Genomic DNA, 23,841 nt, shown 5'->3' with positions numbered 1-23,841 from the left:
TTCCAATTTATAATTATTACTATATTGAACGTCTCTAAAAATAATATGTTAAAAGCCTAAAGCAGTAAAATCAATATGTCACTTAAGCAGTAAGAAGAGGGAAATTGTTGTGTGTGTTAGGTTGGGAATACTGAATGTGGAATTTTAGACTTTCCGCGGATTGGTTTTGTGCGGAAGCCAAGCAAATACGCACGATCTCGCACAAAACTTTTTACATAGGAATAATGAAGACAGGAGAAATAGAATAAGCCAAAGGGCTTCATTGTTAGGGTGTAACTAACCCGACTCCTGCTTCAAGTCAATCTCATTAATCTAGTTGAAGAAAAGTGATTATAATATTAAACGAATACTCTTGTAGTAAGTTCAGAAAGTACACACCTATCCATCCTCTCACCTGATGACAAGATATAACTTTTCTGAAGATTTTTTTCACACATATTTATAGCAACAGAAAAATTTTAGGTAATTAAATTTATTGCTCATGGAAGTAAAAATGTTCGAATGTGAAGAACATGAGCAAATGTGCAAAGAAAAGCTGCCACTTGACAGTACAGATCAACAGTAGAGGCACCTGTTTTCGGTGAAAATTTTTGCCAAATTTCGTCAAATTTCGAAACTGCGGGACTGGGTTCGAATCCCGGTTGGGGCAAGTTATCTGGTTGAGGTTTTTCCGGGGTTTTCCCTCAACCTGTTAAAAGCAAATGCTGGGCAACTTCCGATGCTGGATCTTCAACTCATTTCGCTAGCATTATCATCTTAATTTCATTCAGATGCTAGATAACCATAGCAGTTGATAAAGCATCGTAAAATAAATCATTACAAATTGTCAATTTTTTTATAATGGTTTCGATATAGTTTTCGCTATTTTTTATTTTATTTCGTCATGATTGTCAGAACATTTGAATAAGATTGGAATAATTTCTTAACCACCATCTTCAGGAAGAAAAGGATCAAGTTCGTCTTCAGTGATGTTCAGTCCTTTCTTCTGAACTCACTGTGTGTAAGAAATATTGAAGAGGAAGAGAGTTAATGGCTTTATTGCCAAAAACTCGGCATTTGTTAGCAACAACATTTTATTTTGTCAACTATTTCGCTATTTTTTTATTTAGACTTTATAGTGTCCCAGTCTGGAACTATTAATAATGGAATTCCTCAAGGATCAATATTAGGTCCCCTACTTTTTCTAGTGTTTATAAATGATCTTGCCCCCCTAATAAAAGATATAGGTCATCCCATATTATTTGCAGGTGACACAAATATAGTAATTACAGCCAATAACTCCAACACATTCCAATCTTCAACAGAGGAAATTCTCTTTAAAATATGTGACTGGTTCTCAGTCAGTAAATTAGTATTAAATTGTAACAAAACTAACATAATTCAATTTAAATCCTGTCCAAATTCAACGTCGCAAATTTCTAGCACAATAATTAATAATAGATCCCTATTAGAAACAACAACAACCAAATTTCTTGGCTTAAAAATCGATAATGTGTTAAATTGGAAAAATCATATTAAAGAAATTACCCTCAAACTAAATTCAGCTTGTTTTGCTATTAGATCTATGCAAAAGATAGTAAATATCAATACCTTAAAAACAATATACTTTGCATACTTCAACTCAATAATGAGTTTTGGAATAATATTCTGGGGAAATTCCACAGATAGTAGCAATATATTTCTATTACAAAGAAGAGTAATTAGAATAATAGCAGGTGCCAAATCTAGGGAATCTTGTAGGACAATTTTAAAAAACTACAAATAATGCCCATGGCTTGTCAGTATATCTTTTCATTAATAATCTTCCTCTTATGTAATCGTGAAAACTTGGTAACTAATTCAACAGTTCATAGCATAAATGCACGTCAAAAAAATAACTTTCATACTCCATTGGCAAGTCTATCGTGCTATCAAAAAGGAGTGCGTTATATGGCAGTAAAAATTTTTAATAGCCTCCCTATCGATATAAAAAATGAAACTCAAAACATAAAATTATTTTGGGCCAAATGAAAGAAGTACCTAATTTCTCACGCCTTCTATTCTGTAGGTGAAATCGTGACATTCAATAACACTTCATGAAATTGATACTAAAACTTTGTGTTGTACTAGTAGACTATATTGTAAATCTCATCTATATATATTTCATCTAGACTGTGACTATAAATTAAGATTTGATAATAGTATTAAGTTTTTTTACTTGTTCCATATTCTAGCTATAAGCAGTATGAATATCATGGAATGTTAATAAATACAATACAGTACAATACAATACAATAGGCCAAATCTCTGAAATGCTGTTTGATGTCTTTAAGTAAAGATGAATGATATTGAAGCGAACCTGTTGTCGGCAGCCACAATCACAGGAAATCTGTCCCGGAATTAAATCGGTTGCATCCTGAAAGAGGGACGATTACACAAAGTTGGGTGGGAAATCTGATTAAAAATTCTGAGAAGTATTGTAGACAAACTGCTCAGTGGACCAGTGAATGTCAGCAGACGAGCAGACAATAAGTTTTCTCATGCAAGTGTTGTGTAATCGGCGCTATTTCAGGATGCAACCGATTTAATTCGAGGGCAAATTCCCTGTGATCGCGGCTGCCAACAAACAAGGATCCCTTGAATATCATTCCTCTTTACTTAACAACATCACGCTGGCTTCAGAAGTACCTGTAAAGAGGAAGAAACAGTATTTCAGAGATTTGGTCTATAGTTCCAGACTTATGGGACACCCTGTACCTGTATAAATAATAATAATTTACTTTAACAAGTAACCTACACACACAATTATCTTACCACTCAATCAGTCAGTCTTTATTATGTCATGAGCAACAAGAGATGAAATAGACATGAATGTAATACAAGATAAAATAAGTTAATTCAAGATACGTTAAGTAACCAATACAGGATAAGATAAGTAGGCCTATATATATTATGTAAGACAAGTACTAACATAAATACAGTGCTGTGCAGATTACTTGGGACAAATAGAAAATTAGAGATACAAGCTTGATATGAACATTTATTATTTTTCTTTTATATTTTAATAAGAAATGCGATCTCTTTTCACTTTAATTACTTCTTTCATGTTGAATCTTTCGTACACTACTTTTAACACTTGAATATAAATAATCAAATCAACAATCAAATACATAGCACAAGAAAATGGTTACAACCCAAACATAGGTAATAGACAACATCATAAGGAAGACAAAACAAAAACTCAACAAACACAAAAACACACAAAACAAAACACAAGAAATACATCACACTAACATACGAAAACAAAAACACACACAAGATCGCATCCTCATTCAGAAAACAGAAATACAACATAGCATACAGAACAGAAAACACACTACAAAGACATCTCAACACACAAACAACACAAACAAATAAATACAACCACACAAGCGTATACAAACTCACATGCAATAGTTGCGATAGTTTCTACATTGGACAGACAGGCAGATCATTCCAAACTCGATACAAAGAACACATTAAAGCAATAACCAGAGGACACAATACATCTACATATGCCGAACACATAACTAATGCTAACCACACATACAATAACATAAATACAGATATGGAAATCCTACACATACAACCCAAAAACCAAAAACTCAACACACTAGAACAATACGAAATATACAAACACACTAAAACACACCCTAATGAAATTCTCACACACAGATCAATTTCAGAACACGCACACTATATGACACAACTCTTCATTACATGAACGCACCCACACAACAGACAGCAAAGTTGAGATAGCTCCGAGATCTCGTAGGCTCTGAGGATGGTGTCAAGTAACACCGAAACAGCTGTAAGCGACACATGCTTACATAATTAACACGAGTAAGATCGCCATTTAATCAATTATTTACTTCTTTCACCCTCTTACATATTGAATCAATGAGTTTTGTGCACATTTCCTTCACTTGTGGGATGCAGTACCAGACTTCGATGCCACTCTCGATCATCATCTTTTATGGTGCTTGACAATCTTTGACACACTGGATTTCCTAACGCCAACTGCATCTGCTGTCTTCCTTATGCTCATGTCCGTATTTTTACTCTAAGGAATCATCTTTGCTCTTTTATGGGATAGAAAACTAAAAAAAATCCTTCGGAAAATAATATCAGGTAAGATGGTGGCCAATATGTCCTAACATCACTAAATATGAATTCAGACTAAATAAAGTAAGGAATGGTCTGTTAAATTAGTGGTCTTCACTAGTTCATTTCTGTGCCGTTCTAAAATGAAGGGTACAGAGCTACAATGCAATTTATTGTGTAAGGTAAAATTCGGCCTTGTCCCAACTGATCTGCACTGTACTGTACAGAAAAATAGTACAGGGTACGACATATGACTAATGCACTCAGTTTACAAGTAATGCTATCTTCAGAAAGAAATGGATCAGAATCATCTTTAGCGATGTTCAGCCCTTTCCTCTAAGCCCATTGGCTTTATTGTGAAGAACTCAGCATAAATTAACAACAACAAGTAATACGAGGTAGGCTATATCAATTGTATGACCAATTATCACTTTTTACCGCATCTCATCTCGAATCATTGCTACTAACTTCAAATGTCGTAATTTCACGTAATATCTTTGATTATTTCGCGATTTTGCTTAAGGGAACACTACACTAAAAATGGAAACTTTTTTCCTAATCTTCTTTTTTTTTTTTTGCAACTAAATTTTGAGAGCATGTTTACTATGTAAAGGACTAACAAAATTCAAACTTTGCACTCCCAAATATTTTTAGCTTTTGATTTATTATTTTTTGTTCTATTCTTTCTATAAATACTTTCGAACTCAAGTTTTTTTAGTGGAAGATCTCGATTTTTAATCTTCATTCGTTTTCGTTACATTCACAAGACTTTTCTATGCATTCATTTTATGAAATATCTAATTTATTCCCTTCAAAAACTTTTTTGAATTTTAAAGATGTGATTTTTCCTGCAATTCATGAAAAAAATTAATAAAATAAACTAGCACAATTTCTTCCAAAATAAATGCATAGAAACATGCAGCCACCTCGTAAATAACTTACTTGCAATAAAAATTTTATTCAGATTGATTAATATTTGGCATAAAAAAGTTGGTGTTGAATCAAGAAAAATAAACTTACGTTACGGAAAAATAGATTTGAAAGTAAAATGAATATTTATGTAAATTAAAATTCTCCTCAGCTACATTCATCTAGTAACTTCAGGGTGCCAACTTTAGAACAAAAAGTTACTAGATTTGTAATCAGAAATTTGTAAAAAGGAATTCTTTGTTGAAAAAATAATTTTGACAGCTCTTTAAATGCCACGCCCCCTTACAACCTTAATTTTAAAAAAATTAAACATATTTGTAATCAGAATTGACCTAAATTCATTTGGGGTATGAAAATATTTTATTTATTTTGCAAATGGCTAATACATGACCAATGGAGTCATTGACTACAAACAAACAACAAAAACAATAATATGAAAATTGCAGCTAACTGAAATGACACATTTTCATGAAAATATACATTCTAAAGAAGTGAAATAGCCAATAAATTTTTTTTGGAAAATATTCATGATTTTCAGTAGAATCTACCTTTAAAAGTAAATAATTTCGCGTTGCTGGTCATATTCGTATAATTTCGTAAACATTTATTGGTTTTGTGCTTCACGAAAAACAGGTGCCTGTAAGCATCAGGAAAGAGAATGCTAGGCAGACAGCAGAGAAAAAAAGTGTACGTAACTGTTAACTGATAATTGTGATAATGGCGAGTGTGTTTTTATGGGCAGAAATAGTCCAAGGACAACCTGTTTCGAATGACAAGTCGCCATTATTTCCTGCTTTTAAAACGATAATTGTGTAACGAGTGGGCTGGCTGGATGTCTGTTATAGCCGCCCATCTGCGGGCAGGGGAGTTGCGTGAGGTGACGAAAGTGCACGTGATGGTGCCAGGCCTCAAAGGAATGGTGCATCGTTGGGGGGTGCCAATCCTTCCCCAGGACCCTCCTGATGCAGTCCGCCCCCCACCACGATTCAGCGTGATCCACCTCTGACACTACCCTGCAGGTACTACCACACTCTCAGGCCAGCTACAATGTCATATTACTCACGCTACTACGTATAGTCTGTGACTTTTTAAGGCCGGGATTACGATCGACGTTCGTTTGCATTTCGTCACGTTGCGTTCATCTGTACGTTGAATTTCTACCAAACGTTCAGAGGCTGTGTACAGTAGAACCTCTACTGGGTGTCCATTTCAAAGTGTGTCATGACGTCACTGTTGTTGGGTCACCGATTTGAAGCGAGTTTCAGCTTAATGTTAGAGAAGTTGCCTATTATTTAAGGCGTTCTTCAATCTGAACTTGAGAACGTGTATGGTATAACTTGAACGTCGTAGCAACAGATGGCGGTCTGTACGGTCTGTGTGCTACCATAACCTCTTTCGAACTGTGTTTTGCGCCGGCAAGTCGTACGCAGGGTATTTGTTATCATCCATTGCGTACGGTAACATTCCACAACACAAATCAAATGCTCCGTGTCCTTGTTGACCGTCGAAGTTAATGTCAACAAATACGTAAGTAATCGTCTTAACCCTCTCCCCATATCCCGACAGTACGTATTTCCAAACAGTTCACATTCCTGCCACTACCGGCGTTACTGTACGTATTGGTACATACTCTTCAGTATGAACGCCGTACTTGCTAGGCAACTTCTCTGCCTCATAGGTTATACACCTCTGTGGAAGTGTAGGAAGATTGAATTCTCTAGGCTCATCGGCTAGCCACATGACGGCATACAGCGAGCCATGACACACTTTGAACTGAACACCCAGTATTATCCGTGGTAATGAAGGGGATGGACTGAACGGTTAATCGAAAAAAATCGGATAATCCGTACCATGAAAGATTTTATAATTTCCTCCATGGTCTTGTATTTAACTCGCTATGTAATGGATCAGAAGTGCACTGATTTAAATCTGGTTATAAACGACGGGTTTTTAAAGGACAAGGAAGCCCTTTGTAATAACTGTCTCAGGAAAGATAGGAATAAAGGAGGTCTCATGTTGTAGATTTACATACTTTTTTTTTTATTAAAATGCGCAGTTGTAACTCCAATCTCGTATTCTGAGGCGAGATGAGCCACAGTTTTTCTTTCTCAAACCATTCAATTATTTCCATTTTTTTCGATACTTAGCACAACACGTTTTCTGTTAATACCCGTGGAAGACATTTTATATACAAGTTATATTATAGAACGGCAATTCGAACAGTAGGCAATGTTGTGTAACGATAAAGGCTTGTAATAAAACACTATAGCAAAAACATACGTAGAACCTACTAACATAGTCTAATATATACAGTCATGAAGCTTGAGTTGTGAGGGTACTAGGAACAATAGACTGTGTCGGTACTATTTCGTATTGTCTGCAATGAGGCGGTAGTAGCGATCCCAGTGGTTAGCAACTATCTATGGATGCATATTCCCTACGTATTGAGCTTCGAGACTGTATATACCAGACTGTGCTACTAATATGATATACAAAACAGTACTTTAGATAAGTTATTTATTTCTGAAGAAAAAAAAAAGCACGAGATATAGACAGTCGGATAATCCGCCAATTGGTTAATGGGGTGACGGATAATCGGGGTTCTACTGTATTGTGATTGACGTTCGTGACAACTATCATGCTCTGCCGGCCATAATGAGTACTGAAATGGACACTTCAATCAGTCAGCTGTTTATGATAAACATTGAATTTTATAGTAACTTTGAGACAAATAAAATAGGCCTACCGGTATTACAAAAACATTTACGACAGAATAATATAGAATGACAATAATAAAGCAATAATAATAATAATAATAATAATAATAATAATAATAATAATAATAATAATAAAAACTATATACTAGGGAAGACTGCTGTACCTTGAAACACTTTTCACATTATTTATTTTATTTTTTTTTTTTAATTTTGAGAAATGAAATTTTTAAAATGAAAAATCCTTGAAATAATTATTGAAGTTTCCTTTACAACTTCCTGTATGTATTTTCGTGTTTTACAGATCTAATAACGAGGAAAAAATAAAATAAAGGGATATGTAATGTGTTCGAAGGTACAACAGGTTCATGTACCTTGGAATATACCCTTTTGTAAGTTGAGACACATGGAATATAGGTAGGAATACAGCTGTAAAAACTGACAATCATATTTAAAATATATTTCCCATCATAAACCAGAGTAGGCTTCTCTGATTGAGATTTTATTTCTTGGTTTTGTGTTAGAAAACATATATCAATGAACGAAATGTTTACTTCTGGTACTAAAAAAAATATTTCGTCCATAGAACTCACTTTGCAATAAATCAAACCGAAATTACGACCAGAGCTACTGAGCGACTTTCTCTACAATCTACTTCAGTTTGAGTCCTCTGGGTAGCAGCAAAACTTAAAAAACAAAAAATGTTCAAAGCTATATACTTATGCTGAAGGTACAACAGTTTTCCCTATTAAATAGCTGAACTAGTGCGAATTACGAATATATTATTTTTGTAGTAAAAGCCCCTTTATTTCGGGTTAAAATAAAATAACGTATCTGAAATAATGTAAATAAATGATTAAAAAGATAAAAAAAATAAGTTTACCTCAGGCTCGAACCAGTGTCCATCTACTCCACGTCTTGTTATTTGACCAATACGCTATCAAGAGCTGTGAGGAAAAGTCGTTAAATTAGGTGTTATGAATGCTTTCATGTTTACTGCCTATAATGTTTAATTTTAAACAAAATGTGTTTTATGCCATATAGAGGAAATATATTCAAGTGACGTGCCATATTCAATCAAAGATCGTTCCTCGTGTTATGTAATTTTTAATTAACATTATTTTATTTAATATTTCAGTAGCAATATGGCGCATCTACAACGAAAGAAGAGGTGAAAATATATTAAGGGTTTCTGATCCGTGATTGGTTGACGTTCAACTTACGTTTCTTTGCGTTCGTGAAAGCTAAAAGCTTGTCCTTGGCAATGTTGAATCAACGCCGTCATTCTAACGTTGACTGTAATGAAATACACGGAGCTTATATTTGTCAAACTTCAACGTACTTCACCGCAACGTAATGTAACGCAAACGAACGTCGATCGTAATCTCGGCCGAAGTAAAATAATAGTTTCTACATAAGTTCCTCTGTTGCACAATATGCATAATTCTTCATGGATGTAGAATTTCCACTGTATCAATGTAAGACAATGCCACAGAGAGTTGGTAGATGATGTCGGGACATACCGGACAGTTGCAAGGTGGGTAGCTACTTTGAGGGCCTTTAGAATGGGTATATGTGCTGTAATGATTCTGGCACAGAAACCCTATAATGTTATGGCAACAACGGTAATAAAGATGAAAAGCAAAATGTTGGCGTGTTGTTAAATGCCCGTACATTTCGTCCATTCCTTGTTCTTTGATCGTATATATCACATTTTCCACCTACACTCGAATTCTCACAAAAAAAAAAATAGTTGCCATGACTTGCCCCAACCCTCGGTATTTGTTTGAGATTTTCGGGATTTTTCTCTCTCTTTTTCTTTTTAAAATATGGATACACTTACGCATTATGACTTAGAGATTTTCTGGTTGGAGTTAATGTGTGAAATCTGATCCTCTGGCAATCCATAATGATTGATGCATAGTGATGCATGCACAAATAACATGTTACCTGACAATGTTATCTTATATTTTAAGAAGTAATATAACACATATTAAAGAAATCATGATTTTATACTAAATTATGTTTAATATATTTTTTTTAAATCTGCACATATTTATAGAATTACAAATATCATTTAGTATTGTTTGACATCATGCTTCTTTCAATTGTACGAAACTTTCAAGCAATGTACTGTATGTTTTATGAAACATAATTATTTCGTAAGGGAATGAGTTTCTCAAACCTATAATAGCTCATACTTTATTCAAGATTATGCCTATTTTAATTACATTTATAACAGCACATGTTTACTATTCTTATTTTTTTTTTATGCTTCATACAGATGTAATGTTATTTTCTCGAATACAATCTTAATGTTTTACTAGGCACATACTTATTCAATAGTATTAAATAAAAATTCCGAGGCTTATTTTGGGGTTTCGTAACAAGTTGTTTTTTTACGGTGATGTGTTGTTAGCCTTTCGCCCAACCCCCAAGTTGGAGGACCACTGCCATTGGCTGTCCGCAACTGCTTATTCAATATATTCGCAGCTACTCTCCATATCTGGAGGTCGTCTCCTCTGTCTGCAACCTGAGGATGTGCTGTGCCGTGGTGATAGGAACCTACAATACATGAATTCTGAAAATTAGAATTTATAAAACAGTTATATTACTGGTTGTTCTGTATGATTGTGAAACTTGGACTCTCACGTTGAGAGAGGAACAGAGGTTAAGGGTGTTTGAGAATAAGGTGCTTAGGAAAATATCTGGGGCTAAGAGGGATGAGGTTACAGGAGAATGGAGAAAGTTACACAACACAACTGCACGCATTGTTGTTCTTCAGTTGACATAATTATGAACATTAAATCCAGACATTTGAGATGGACAGGGCATGTAGCACGTATGGGCGAATCTAGAAATGCATATAGAGTGTTAGTTGGGAGGTCGAAGTGAAAAAGACCTTTGGGGAGGCTGAGACATAGATGGAAGGATCATATTAAAATGGATTTGAGAGATGTGGGGTATCATTGTAGATACTTACTGCTTACTTATTTACTGGCTTTTAAGGAACCCGGAGTTTCATTGCCGCCCTCACATAAGCCCGCCATTGGTCCCTATCCTGAGCAAGATTAATCCAGTCTCTACCATCATATCCCACCTCCCTCAAATCCATTTTAATATTATCTTCTCATCTACGTCTCGGTCTTCCAAAGGTCTTTTTCCCTCCAGCCTCCCAACTAACACTCTATATGTATTTCTGGATTAGCGCATACTTGCTACATGCCCTGCCCATCTCAAACGTCTGGATTTAATGTTCCTAATTATGTCAGGTGAAGGATACAATGCGTGCAGCTCTGCATTGTGTAACTTTCTCTACTCTCCTGTAACTTCATCCCTCTTAGCCCCAAATATTTTCCTAAGAACCTTATTCTCATATACCCTCAATTCTGTTCCTTTCTCAAAGTGAGAGTCCAAGTTTCACAGCCATACAGAACAACCGGTAATATAACTGTTTTATAAATTCTAACTTTCAGATTTTTTGACAGCAGACTAGATGACAAAAGCTTCTCAGCCGAATAATAACAGGCATTTCATGATTGTAGATACTGGGTTAAATCTTGCTCAGGATAGGGACCGATGGCGGGCTTATGTGAGAGCGGCAATGAACCTCTGGGTTCCTTAAAAGCCATAAGTAAGCAAGTGTTAAATAAAAATTAAGTCAGGGCAATAGTATCAACTCTAGACCGAGTCACAGGCGGATAATAGCACAGAGAAACCCACATATTCGAACTTAATTAATTATGAAAAGTAAAGTAGGCCTACACTTCTTCACTCATGGATACATTCTTTTAGCACTTGTATAATCACTGATTGACGTTATTGAACAATAACTGCTTTACTATGTTAATATTATATAAATTCTGATGGTAAATTACCATGCTGATTAGTTTCGTCTGGAGAATGACTCAAACCACGTCGAAATTAGTCAGTCAGGTAATTCACCACCAGAATGTATATAGCTAATATTAACACAGTAAAGTAATTATTACTTGTCCAATAACGTTAAGCAGTAAAGTACACTTCCATCGTAGTCTTTTGGTGTGTTTTTATTGGCGTCACAATGTATTATAATCTTATAGTACTGTAAATGAAGGATTCAGAACCATAGTGGGCCAAGTGCCATTTATTAAAATCAAGGGTTAAAATGAAGTTATCACCATAATTCAATGGAAACATATAGCAAGTAATATAAAGTATACACATTCAAACTAAATGATATGTCAATCTTCTTTAAACTACTGGGTGTTCATTTCAAAGTGTGTCATGACGTCACTGTTGTGAGTCAGCGATTTGAAGCGAATTTCAGCTTTTATGTCAGAAAAGTTGCCTATTATTCAAGGCGTTCAATCTGAACTTAAAAACGTGTACGGTATAACTTGAACGTCGTAGCAGCATATGGCGGTCTGTACGGTCTGTGTGCTACCATAACCTCTTTCGAACTGTGTTTTGCGCGGGAAAGTCGTACGCAGGGTATTTGTTATCATCGGTTGCGTACCGCAACATTCCACAACACAAATCAAATGCTCTGTGTCCATGTTGACCGTCCAAGTTAATGTCAACAAATACGTAAGTAATCGTCTTAACCCTCTCGCCATATCCCGACAGTAAGAAAAAAACTCACCTCCGTACGTGTTTCCAAACAGTTCACATTCCTGCCACTACCGGTGTTACCGTATGTATTGGTACATACTCTTCAGAATGAACGCCGTACTTGCTAGGCAACTTCTCTGGCACATAGGTAATATGCCTTTGCGGGAGTATATGAAGATTGGATTCTCTAGGCTCAACGACTAGCCACATGACGGCAAACAGTGAGCCATGACACACTTTGAACTGAACACGCAGTATGGTTTCACTTAACTTTAACCCTTGCTTTCTCCGTTTTTAATAAATGGCGCTTGGCCCACTATGGCTCTGAACCCTTCAAATAGTGCTTAGTGAATTACTTTCGTTTTCGAAACATGTAAGATATCTAAAAGAGAAACAAAAAAAAAAACTTCATGTTATGGGTTTCTTATGAATCAAAGTTGGAATTTGTATATTTCATAAACGATTTTCTTTCTGTATTCACTGATAATGTTCTTTGCCGCAGCTCCATAAAATTTGAGGTTGATTCATTTATAGATGTCACTGCTGCGTGTGTTGTTTCAGCACCCTCACCGAAGCCAGTAGATAATGGAGTTTCAGAAGGCGGAGACCACGAGAAAAATGGAGCACAAGAATTGGACAAAGCGGAGAATGAAGAAAACAATGCAGGAGAGAGGGGTGATGGTGAGGAAGGATAATATTGTATGCTCGTGTTGGGAACAAACCATTATTGTTAATTTGCAAACTAAAATTTTGCTACGATTCCAACCTATGCTGCTTATCTTGAACTTAAGAGAATTGCAGAATACTTTAATATTTAAATATATTAAAAACTTACAGAAAATAATTTGATTTGAAGTATTGAATTTCATTTTGTGATGATGCTGAAAATTTGTTTTCAAAGGTGTTAACTATTGGCGATTAGTTGATTATTCACTCAATAAGTGAACAGCATGTGAAAACAAGTAATGGCTACAAGTACTTATCTTATCAGGCATCATCAGGTAGCATAAGAAATTAATTTGTATGAACGTAAAAATAGAAAGTGTACTAAATAGTCATCTTACAGTATCATAAACGACATATTACAAGACATGTTGAGTTTGTAAAATGTAGGTATACAAGAATGGTAGAACATATAACGTATTGTTGTTGTTATCTAATGCCGGGCTTTGGCAACGAAGCCATCAGCGTTCTTGCTCTCCAATATTTCTCTGTGGTGGATCCATCAGGTGGAACTTCATAGGTTTGTAGATGATCTTCTTCTTTGTTGCATAGAGGGCAATTTGGATTTGTGTAAATTCCTATTTTATTCAAGTGTTTGGCCAAATAATCGTGTTCTGTAAGCAGTCTGAATTTTGCTACTGCAGATTTACGTGGGATTTCTGGAATAAATTCTGTTTTGTTTTATTAAAATGCTCCATTTTTTATCTTTGGCTTTGGTACATAGTGCTTGGTTTTGCTTGATTTTATATTTATTTTTAATTAGTCTTTTGATGGATGTACAAGGTAGGCTTGTATTTGTATTCTGAATTAAATTGGATCCTTTTTTGGCAAGAAAGTCAGCAGTTTCATTTCCAGCAATTCCGCAATGTGCAGGTATCCATTGCAATTGAATTCTTTTCTGTAGTTTTTGAAGTTGTTGGATCATTTTGTGACATTCTTTAATTTGGATTGACATCATTTTATATGAATTTATTGCATATAATGCTGCTTTAGAATCAGAGAGAATGACAGCATTTTGAAATGTATCTATTCTGTACAGTAGGTGTTGGAGTGAGATATGAATAGCCATTATTTCCGCATCAAAATTTGTTGTATGATGTCCTGCTGGTTGATAAAATAAGAATAACGCACACGTAATTCCTGATCCTGAGTTGTTATCGATAGTAGACCCATCTGTGTAGATATGTAACCATTCTTCTGGTGGGTATCTATTGTTCACAGCTTCTAATGCCAGCGCTTTTAGTACAGGTTTGGAAGTTTCAGATTTTGTAACTGGTTCTTCTAAATCTAGTTGAATGTTAATTGGTTCGAAGGTTAGAGGGTTTTCTCTGCTTAAAATGTTTTCTTTAGATTTAGGGAGATTCAATTCTGTTTTATTTCCGTGACTTTGGACAGGAAACTTGTTTGTGTCTTCAACTTGGTTGGTTGTAACAGTCTTTTTTCACATATAACATTGTGAACATACAACGTGATATCTCAGGTGAGACAAGTTAAAATTAATTAAGAATAAAAAACCATTTAACATTGGAATAATAAACCACCCTCCAGCTTGGGGGTTGTGCGAAGGGCTAACAACCCATCACCGTAAAAAACAGCTTGTTACGAATCCTTCAAATAAGCCTTGGAATGGGACTGATTCTCTGGCTGGGAGGCCGGCGGGAAAAAGACCTTTGGGGAGGCCGAGACGTAGATGGGAAGATAATATTAAAATGGATTTGAGGGAGGTGGGATATGATGGTAGAGACTGGATTAATCTTGCTCAGGTTAGGGATCAATGGCGGGCTTATGTGAGGGCGGCAATGAACCTCCAGGTTCCTTAAAAGCCAATAAGTAAGTAAGTATAATAAACCACTGTTCGTGTGAAACATAACGAAGACTATTTATATACATAATACCAATAAATTGAATATTCAGTTCGTGAAGTATGATGTCGTCAAAAAAATGTTTAATGACATGTTACGTAAAATTACATAGTGTGTAAATAGGCCAATAAAGTGGGTACAGTTATTGAAGTGTGGTGGAAATGTATTCTGTAATGTAAGAAAAAAAGATATTTACTTTAGAAACTAAGTAATGGGTGTTTAGAATAAAATTACCATATGTAAATGTGAATTTAAAGATGTAATGTGGAGCAGACCTTACATGTAATGCTAAATGATATTAGGTGGCAACGTTTCACTATAGCTGCACAGCGAATAGGGATTATAAAGAATGGACACTTCGCGTCGGTACCTTTGATGTAGCCGGACTGATTTCAATGACCTTCAAGCCAGCTAGAGTGTGAGATTCTGCTTTCTCCCTAGAGTTGGCGCTGACATCACACCAGCTAGCAGTCGACACAGCGGAAATATAACACATACAATTAATACATCTTAGGTACATTATGTATGTACTCAAAGGCTCAATAGCTATTTTCAGGCATCATACATATGGACCATGACTAATTCGCATCTCCTTGACGTTACTTCATTTAACATCATGTGTTTCAATATAATTCAAATTGTTTATTTTTCACTCTAACAACAATTTATCACTAAGCCTCAAGGCTTTTACTCTATTGTATCATGGTACTCTTTGTCGATGGCAACCTGTAGTGGTTACAGGAAGAAATTAAATTAATGTATGTATGTATTTATTCACACTGCAATGGGTATATACCCGGTGGCAGTGGTAACTAATTACACTCAATAAAGACAATAATAAACACAATTAATAAAAAATACAATTAATAATACTAATAATTAATACTAACAATAATTAATAATAATAATAATAATAACAATAACAACAACAACAGGGAACATCCTAAATTAAATGAAGCACGATCAGTTAAAATAACATTTAAAGTAAATCTAATTTGTACCTTAAACCTATGTTCGAACTAAAACCCACGAGTATGATATGTTCATATTGCACAAGTACCTTTCAACACTACACTCATTTCGCTGTCAACTCACTCACTGCACTGGAACTACGACACATTTCACTGATTCTATCCTGATTTCACTAACACTTCAAAAACATTTCACTGTTCAAATACTTTGCACTGCCACTATAAACTATAAAGCTTCACTGACAGGAACACGTTTCACTTACTCAACACACTTCACTGACACAACACACTTCACTGACACAACATAATTCTTCACCGATAGAACACTTCAATAACAAAATATCTATTACACCCTTTAAATACTGTGTATAATTATCGTCTCAATTATCGTACTCAAATAAAATGAATTGGATCCATAAAATAATAAATCCTTCATTAACTGCAATGTCTAGACTCTAGAGTTCCTTTATAATGAGAGTTGAGACGTTGACCCCAACAACAATTAAAATATGTAATGATTTGATAGCGCTGAAAATGGAAAAACAAAACTCTTACGAGAAGTAAAACCATATACCTATATTATATTATTATACAAATATTAAACGAATTCGATACTTAATTTTATAATGTATTATATTATTTTATAATATAATTTATTATATCTGAAATATAAAACATTATTATTACAACTAGTTTGTCACTGAGAAATAAGGAAAAGCTGTTAACTTGAATTTATTTGAAGCAAAGCGTTACTGGATTATGCAATAAGGTAGGCGATGTTTGGATCCTGTGCCTCAACTTTATTCTCAATTATTATCTTAGCGTATGCTCGATTACACTACCTCTAGCGCTTGAAAGTGGAACTAGCCGCTGGCGCACAGAGAAACAAAACACAGGAAAATTCGCTCAGTGTCTATTCTTTATAATCCCTATTCGCTGAGCTGCAGTTCAAAAACTGACTCAGACAAAAGATGGCCTTAAAGAGGGGGAGGGGGTTCATGTTAAACGCCAGTAAATAGAATGGATTGGATACGTTTTTAAATTGTTCATTGATTAGTGGAATATTGCTGTTGTGGAATTTTGCTATGTAGAATTCTTCCACATTATTATTAAAACACTCATCATTGATCAGCTTTAATATATCCATAACTTCTTCGATGTCTAATAATTCATGGCCATTCTCAATCAGATGTGTAGCATATTTAGATTTGTTTGTATGGTGTTTGAAGTCTGCTTTGTGTTATTTATATCTAGTTGTAAAATTTCTCTTAGTTTGACTTATATATTTGTAAGGGCAGTTCCTACAGTTCCTGTACAAGTTCAAAAGTACTTCACTGATTTTTAAAGTTCGGGATATATTCACACTTATGTTTATAAATAGATTCTATGAGATTCCTCACTAATATTAACAGCATCAAAATGACAATAGAAGAAAAAGCACTGATTCAATATGAAAAACTTATTAGATTACCAGGAAACAATTGGCATTCATACAGTCCTCTCTGTAGATTGAAAACTCAAAAAAGTTTCATATCCATTGTTCAAGAATTAAAACAGAAAATCAATATCCCGAATTTAAAAGAAAACCTACAAATTAAACCAAACCCTTTAACACTATTAAATATGGAATATAATCTAAATTTAACAGAAGAAATATTGAAATCAGAAGTAAACACTGAAATACTAAAACAATTGTCTTTAGAGACAATTAATATTAGATACCCTCCACAAAACTGGCTTCATTTATACACTGACGGATCCTTGATCTCCAGAGAACAAGGTGCCGGTGCAGGTGTTACGTGCTGTCTCTTCTCACTTTATAGATCTCTTGGGTATGGAACAACAAGTTTTGATGGAGAAATCATTGCAATAAGTGAAAGTCTCAGGAATTTTCTATGCCACATCAGTAAATTTAAAAATGCAGTTATATTATCAGACTCCAAAGCAGCTATTCTATCAATAGTCTCTAAACACACACCTTCATCTCAAACAGCAGAAATAACCAAAATGCTCTCTCAATTAATATCACTCAATAAAATAATTGTATTCCAATGGATACCATCCCATTGTGGAATCCTGGGAAACGAGAATGCGGATGCTTTAGCAAAGAAGGGCAGCACTGCTACTTACAGACCTGTTACTAAATCTACGTATTACTCTGTGAAAAGATTTATTAAATCTACATACTTAGACTTCAACAAACAAAATTTGATAACACAATCCCAAGGGAAAAAATGGAACTCTCTGCATCAAAATCCACAGTTAATTCCCGATTTACCACGAAAATCGTCTGTAGCTGCATTTAGATTGGCAACAGGCCATGATTGTTTGGCCAAACACCTGCATAGAATTTGAATATATCAGTCCCCTAACTGTCCATTGTGCAACTCAAACCAAGAAATGGATTCGGAACACCTCAAAATCTGTGCTTCAGTGGCTGGTCATGATAATATCTTTGAAAAATATTGGAGTGCAAGAGGTCAAATGACTTTATTGTCAAACGCCTGGCATTAGAAAACAACAACTTATGTTTATAATCATTTAAAGCATTTTCTGTGCTTGATGTCTCATATAATAAAATCATACTGTTTCATGACTTTATACTAGTGTAGCATTGCTGAACTGTTGCTGTCGTTTGCAGATCCCAATGCAGAGGAGGGTGCTGGTGACAATGGTGCAGATGACCCAGTAGTGCACCTGGAAGATAATCGAATGCAGTGAAACAAAGTGACGCTTGTTCTAGTACTTATTGAAGTGCCAATGTGAGACATATCAGACCACAAATAAGTATGAAAGCGGCGTGAATGTACAGTTTATGAAAGTGTGATATTGTTCCCAATACCGTATTTACTAGTATGATTTAGTTTATTAAAACTAAAATACAAGGAGCAAGTAAATATGGTATTAAAACTATGTGGCAACTAGTGGATATTCAGTCTCCAGGTGGCCTTGTGTAACCAGGTTATAACGACTTGCAAAGGAGTCCTGCTGATATGTAATATATATGGATACTCTGTTTAAATACGCTCTTGAGTACAACTGGAACATAGATGCTTAGAAAATACTTTCCATTGCTTACACACTCAACAAAGAGAGAGAGAGACTGTAATGGAAGTGATCCAGAATTGCTGCCAACGAAGCATATTAAAAAGAAAAACGAAGTCATGAATCACTCATAACAATTCGAAAAATGTATTTAAAATTTAAGAAGCAAGTTTTAAGTACGAATAACGATGTTCTTTTATTGCTTTTTAATGTATATTCAAAGCTAAAAAACGGGGGAATGAAAGAGAAAAAGAGAGCGTGGATGATGTATAGTAGCACATATAATCATAGATAGGCTACATCTTTATTTAATTTTTCCACGTAGCAAGTGATGTATTGTGTTGATTGATATACCTGTTTGTAACCTAAATAGAATATATTGTTATGGTACTCATTGTCTCATATCCTTTAGCAGTATTGAACACTTTCTTACAGAAAGTTTGCAATAATCTTAAATTAATACAGACAAATAAAACTGAATTACATAATTTTAATTCGTATTCTACCAATTTAGACATAACTAAAATATGTCAATTCCTGTATACTTTTATTGGTTTATATGTACACAGATAAGTCAGTAAGTTGCAAATTGAAGTAGCAACTTACATTTTTCAATGAGGTGCCTGACATCACTGCTAGATGGCAGTACTATAGATTTTGCAGAAGTTAAACAAAGAAGCAGCTGTTGTAAGATGGCAGCACCTCTGCACAAGTGTACCATTGTCGAGCAACGCTTTGTTGTACAGTTTTTCTGGGAGAAAGGTCTGGCAGTCAAGGATATTCATAAAGAAATGTTACCCATGTGTGGTGAGCATTGCCTGTCACATCAAGCTGTATGCAATTGGGTGCAGAAATTCTCTGAAGTGTGGATAAATATCGAACACCAAGTTGGCCAATCAATGGAGATAGAAGGCAAATGTGGAACAGGTTGGTGACTTGATCTGAGCAGACAGGGTGAAATGGATGATAATTATGCTAGCCCAGATAATCACAGATGTCCACACCTGTGGAGTAACGGTTAGTGCGTCTGGCCGCGAAACCAGATGGCCCGGGTTCGATTCCCGGACGGGGCAAGTTACCTGGTTGAGGTTTTTTCCGAGGTTTTCCCTCAACCCAATATGAGCAAATGCTGGGTAACTTTCGGTGTTGGACCCCGGATTCATTTCACCGGCATTATCACCTTCATCTCATTCAGACGCTAAATAACCAGAGATGTTGATAAAGCATTGTAAAATAACCTAAAATAAAAAAAAAATAATCAGAGATGATTAGTCTTGGCTGCAACATTACCAGCCAGAGACAAAGCATTCATCAGTGCTTGGATCATGTTACCATCCGTCTTGCAACTGCTGCTTCTTTGTTTTGTTTGTGCGGATATCGATGATACTGCCATCTAGCGGTGATAGCTCATCACAACAATTTGCTCATTATACCCTGCCACAAGACATCTTTATGTTCTTCAGCCTTTAAAGTTTCAGTTGCTAGAAATTGGAACTCGCTTCCAAGAGAAGTAAGAATTGTTGGACAATAACTTCATTTAGATCAAAACTACATAAATTCTTGCTTAACAGATTACTTACTCAATATTTGTTACTTATAATTATACTAACATCTGCCCACTCTCATTATTACCATTGTTCTGCAGGTCTTTCACTGCAAACCCAGCATTTTCCAGTCTTACCTATTTTATGCCATTCTCTTAGTCTCCGCATATGATCCATATATCTTAATGTCGTCTATCATCTGATATCTTCTTCTGCCCCGAACTTTTCTCCCATTCACCATTCCTTCCAGTGCATCCTTCAGAATGCAGTTTCTTCTCAACCAGTGACCCAGCTAATTCCTTCTCCTTTCCCTGATCAGTTTCAGCTTCATTATTATTAACATTAATTTCTTTAAATAGAATACAAAACCTCTAATTGCAAAATCTCATTACATTAATATTATTCTCATTATATCAATATATTTTAGATTTATATTTTGTTCCCTATAACATAGTCCTAGTAAACTACTATTAAATTAATTCTCATCATTTACCCAACTAGCTATCTCAACTTAATTATAATTCTTTACATATTGCATGTAGATCAAATTGAATTATATTGGTTCATAAATTAAGTTATTGCTTTTTCCTGTAGACTTTATCTCAAATTAAATAAACATGTACTAGTTGTTAAAATTTAACTCAGGATATTGCTGTAGAATCTTTAGTGCATTGTAAATATTCATAATTTAAATATGTATGTCACTATTGTATTGATTAAGACTGGTTGAGTGGAAGAGAAGGCCTTTTGGCCTTAACTCTGCCAATGAAAATAAAACATACTCTTCTATTGCTTCAGGCACCTCTTTCAAAAACGTGGGTCACTACTTGAATTTGTAACTTACTTACTGATTCTCCCTTGTTTAATCATGCAACTTTCCCATCCTTCACAAATGTACTCCCTTTAGAGTAAAAAGTATGCTGAGGTAGGTAATTATCGACTCACTGTTAGTAGTTATACTAACTTAATGATAGAATTGTTATTTTCGAAGTATACAGAACTTTAATGAATCTTTAGATGCATTCAAATGCGGTTTGTTCATGACATTTAATTTGGACAGCCAACATAATAGAATTGTGACATTATAGTGCATATAAATGCTTATTTAAGTCATTCGTGCATATTTCAGTGAAACGTGCATATAAATGCATATATTGCAAATTTTTTTAAATTTCACAATACAATATCAAGCATATTAGTTATTTTTTCTAAAGTGATTCTTGAAGTATAGTGCAGTCGCTTCATGCTTGATCCGAAGAACACAGAGCAGTCCCAACCACTGATTGCTTCATGCTTCAAGGCTGTGCATGTCTGTATGTTACCCATTGCTGCCACAGCTTAGTAAAGTCTTAGGTGTTAGTGATAGAAGACATGTGTGCTTATGTACTTTTAAATATGTTTGAAATGTGTGTGCTGTGCATTAAATTAGTTTATGCTCGACCATGCCGAAATGTAGTAATTATACACCTGGTAGCAGCCCTTTAATGGACCTCATTAAAGTACACCTATTCATTAAAGTTCAGATGTTCCACCAATCAGAAAATACCATTGTAGCAATATGAAAGCGCAAGTATCGATTATTCTCGGATATGCAATCGAAAGACAATAATAAATCAATAAATCACCTATATTTGAAATAAAGACAGTTCTGTTACTATAATAATTAGCGTTAATTGTAAATAATATTCAAATAAATTCAATTTGTCATCTCGTTTTTCAATGTCTAATTCAATTTCAAGGTTATATCAAGATTAATGTTTATTTTACTCTCTAGATTATATCAAGGTCAATGTCGACATTTGTTTCTCGGAAAAAATCAATACTTTCGCGTCTGCGCACATCTCATAATTTACGAGGTATTGCAGAAGGTCAGTTCCGCTCCTCAGTCAGATAAGAATAACATGAATACTTATGAATAATTTCAAGTTAGAAATATGGTCGATTATAAAAAGTCGTATGAAACTTGACTATAAAGGTAATTAAGACGCTCTTATGAAAATGATGAAACTCGCACTCGTTTCATAAACATACTCGCATCTTAATTACTACCATTATAGGCTCGTTGCATAATGTACTATTTTTAGATAATTGAAATCCCAGCTGAAAAGTTTAGAACAGCTGTCACTGATCGAGGTTCTGGCTGATATGTACATCTATTATCAGGCAGTACACCTCACTTGACGGTATGTATCGAGAAAGAACAATATTGTTTGTATGCATCTGAAGTCTGATTAGTATACATGTAGCTAATCAGCGATGTATGCAATGGAGGGGACAGGAACTGGTCACCTTACCCTATTATCTCCTGGTCTAGTTGCCTCATAAGTGGTGTCTTGTTGGTATCTCTTGTGAGGTTCAGACCTGTCTTTGGACAGTTGACTAAATAACGAACAACAGCGAATATTTATGTATGAAACTTACGTCAAAACAGATTCATGCCGACAAGTGTTTAGGCAATTTGTAGAGAAATTCCCTGATATTCGACCTCCAAATGGAGGTACTGTTCGAAACCTTGTCATTAGATTAAGAGAAATGGGATCGATCGCTGAACTATAAAATTGTTAGGCCAAAACTAAGGGTTGTAACAGAAGCAAAACTTGATGATATTGGTGCATCACTTGAATGTCCTCCTAATAATCAAGAATGACAACCATTTATTTTAATATAATTGTCACACAGAAGTTTTAAAATTACATCATTAACCACATGTAATAAGCAGCGGTGAGTTCCTTAATTTTATTGTCCCAAATGTGAATATAATTGAAGCGTTCTACTATAAATCTCTAGAACTAAATAGTGCTCCTAGCAATGGAATTGACGTTAAGCAGGAACCACTTGAGAGCTGTATTACATAAGCAATGGCTTTGCCATTGATCATAATCCACTGCTCGTAAATTGACTGAGCGGTCCACATCTGTGGAGTAACGGCCAGCGCATCTGGCTGCGAAACCAGGTGGCCCAGGTTCGAATCCCGGTCGGGGCAAATTACCTGGTTGAGGTTTTTTTCGGGGTTTTCCCTCAACCCAATACGAGCAAATGCTGGGTAACTTTCGGTGCTGGACCCTGGACTCATTTCACTGGCATTATCACCTTCATATCATTCAGATGCTAAATAACCTAGATGTTGATACAGCATCGTAAAATAACTAAATAAAATAAAATAAAAATTGAATGAGCATTTTGGGGAATTAATCAATGGCTTTCCCAAAGCACGCTATGAGATCTTTCATATAAAACATTTTTCATCTCAAAAAGGGAGAAAAAACTAGCAAAATTGTATTAAACGTTTTTGCTTGAAGTATCTCGAAGAATAACCCCTGAAATTAATGACATTACT

General features: G+C 35.0%; 1 protein-coding gene across 2 annotated transcripts in view; it reads left to right on the top strand.

Annotated features, from left to right (window-relative positions):
* The window catches only part of LOC138693373 (protein GOLM2-like), a 37,719-nt gene extending 18,265 nt beyond the window's left edge, over positions 1–19,454 (top strand). The window contains exons 5-6 of one of the 2 annotated variants that reach the window (XM_069817293.1): positions 12,921–13,040; positions 18,557–19,454. In XM_069817293.1, coding sequence (XP_069673394.1) covers positions 12,921–13,040; positions 18,557–18,636 — 200 coding nt within the window. In that variant the 3' untranslated portion in view covers positions 18,637–19,454. Of the gene's footprint in view, positions 1–5,897; positions 6,072–12,920; positions 13,046–18,556 lie in introns of those variants that run through there. The other variant, XM_069817294.1, reaches the window with a different exon arrangement.
* The last annotated feature ends 4,387 nt before the right edge of the window (positions 19,455–23,841 follow it).

The sequence above is a fragment of the Periplaneta americana genome, chromosome 17 (genome assembly GCF_040183065.1).
Source record: "Periplaneta americana isolate PAMFEO1 chromosome 17, P.americana_PAMFEO1_priV1, whole genome shotgun sequence".
Lineage (NCBI taxonomy): Eukaryota > Metazoa > Arthropoda > Insecta > Blattodea > Blattidae > Periplaneta > Periplaneta americana.
This window is presented reverse-complemented; position numbering and strand designations above follow the sequence as displayed.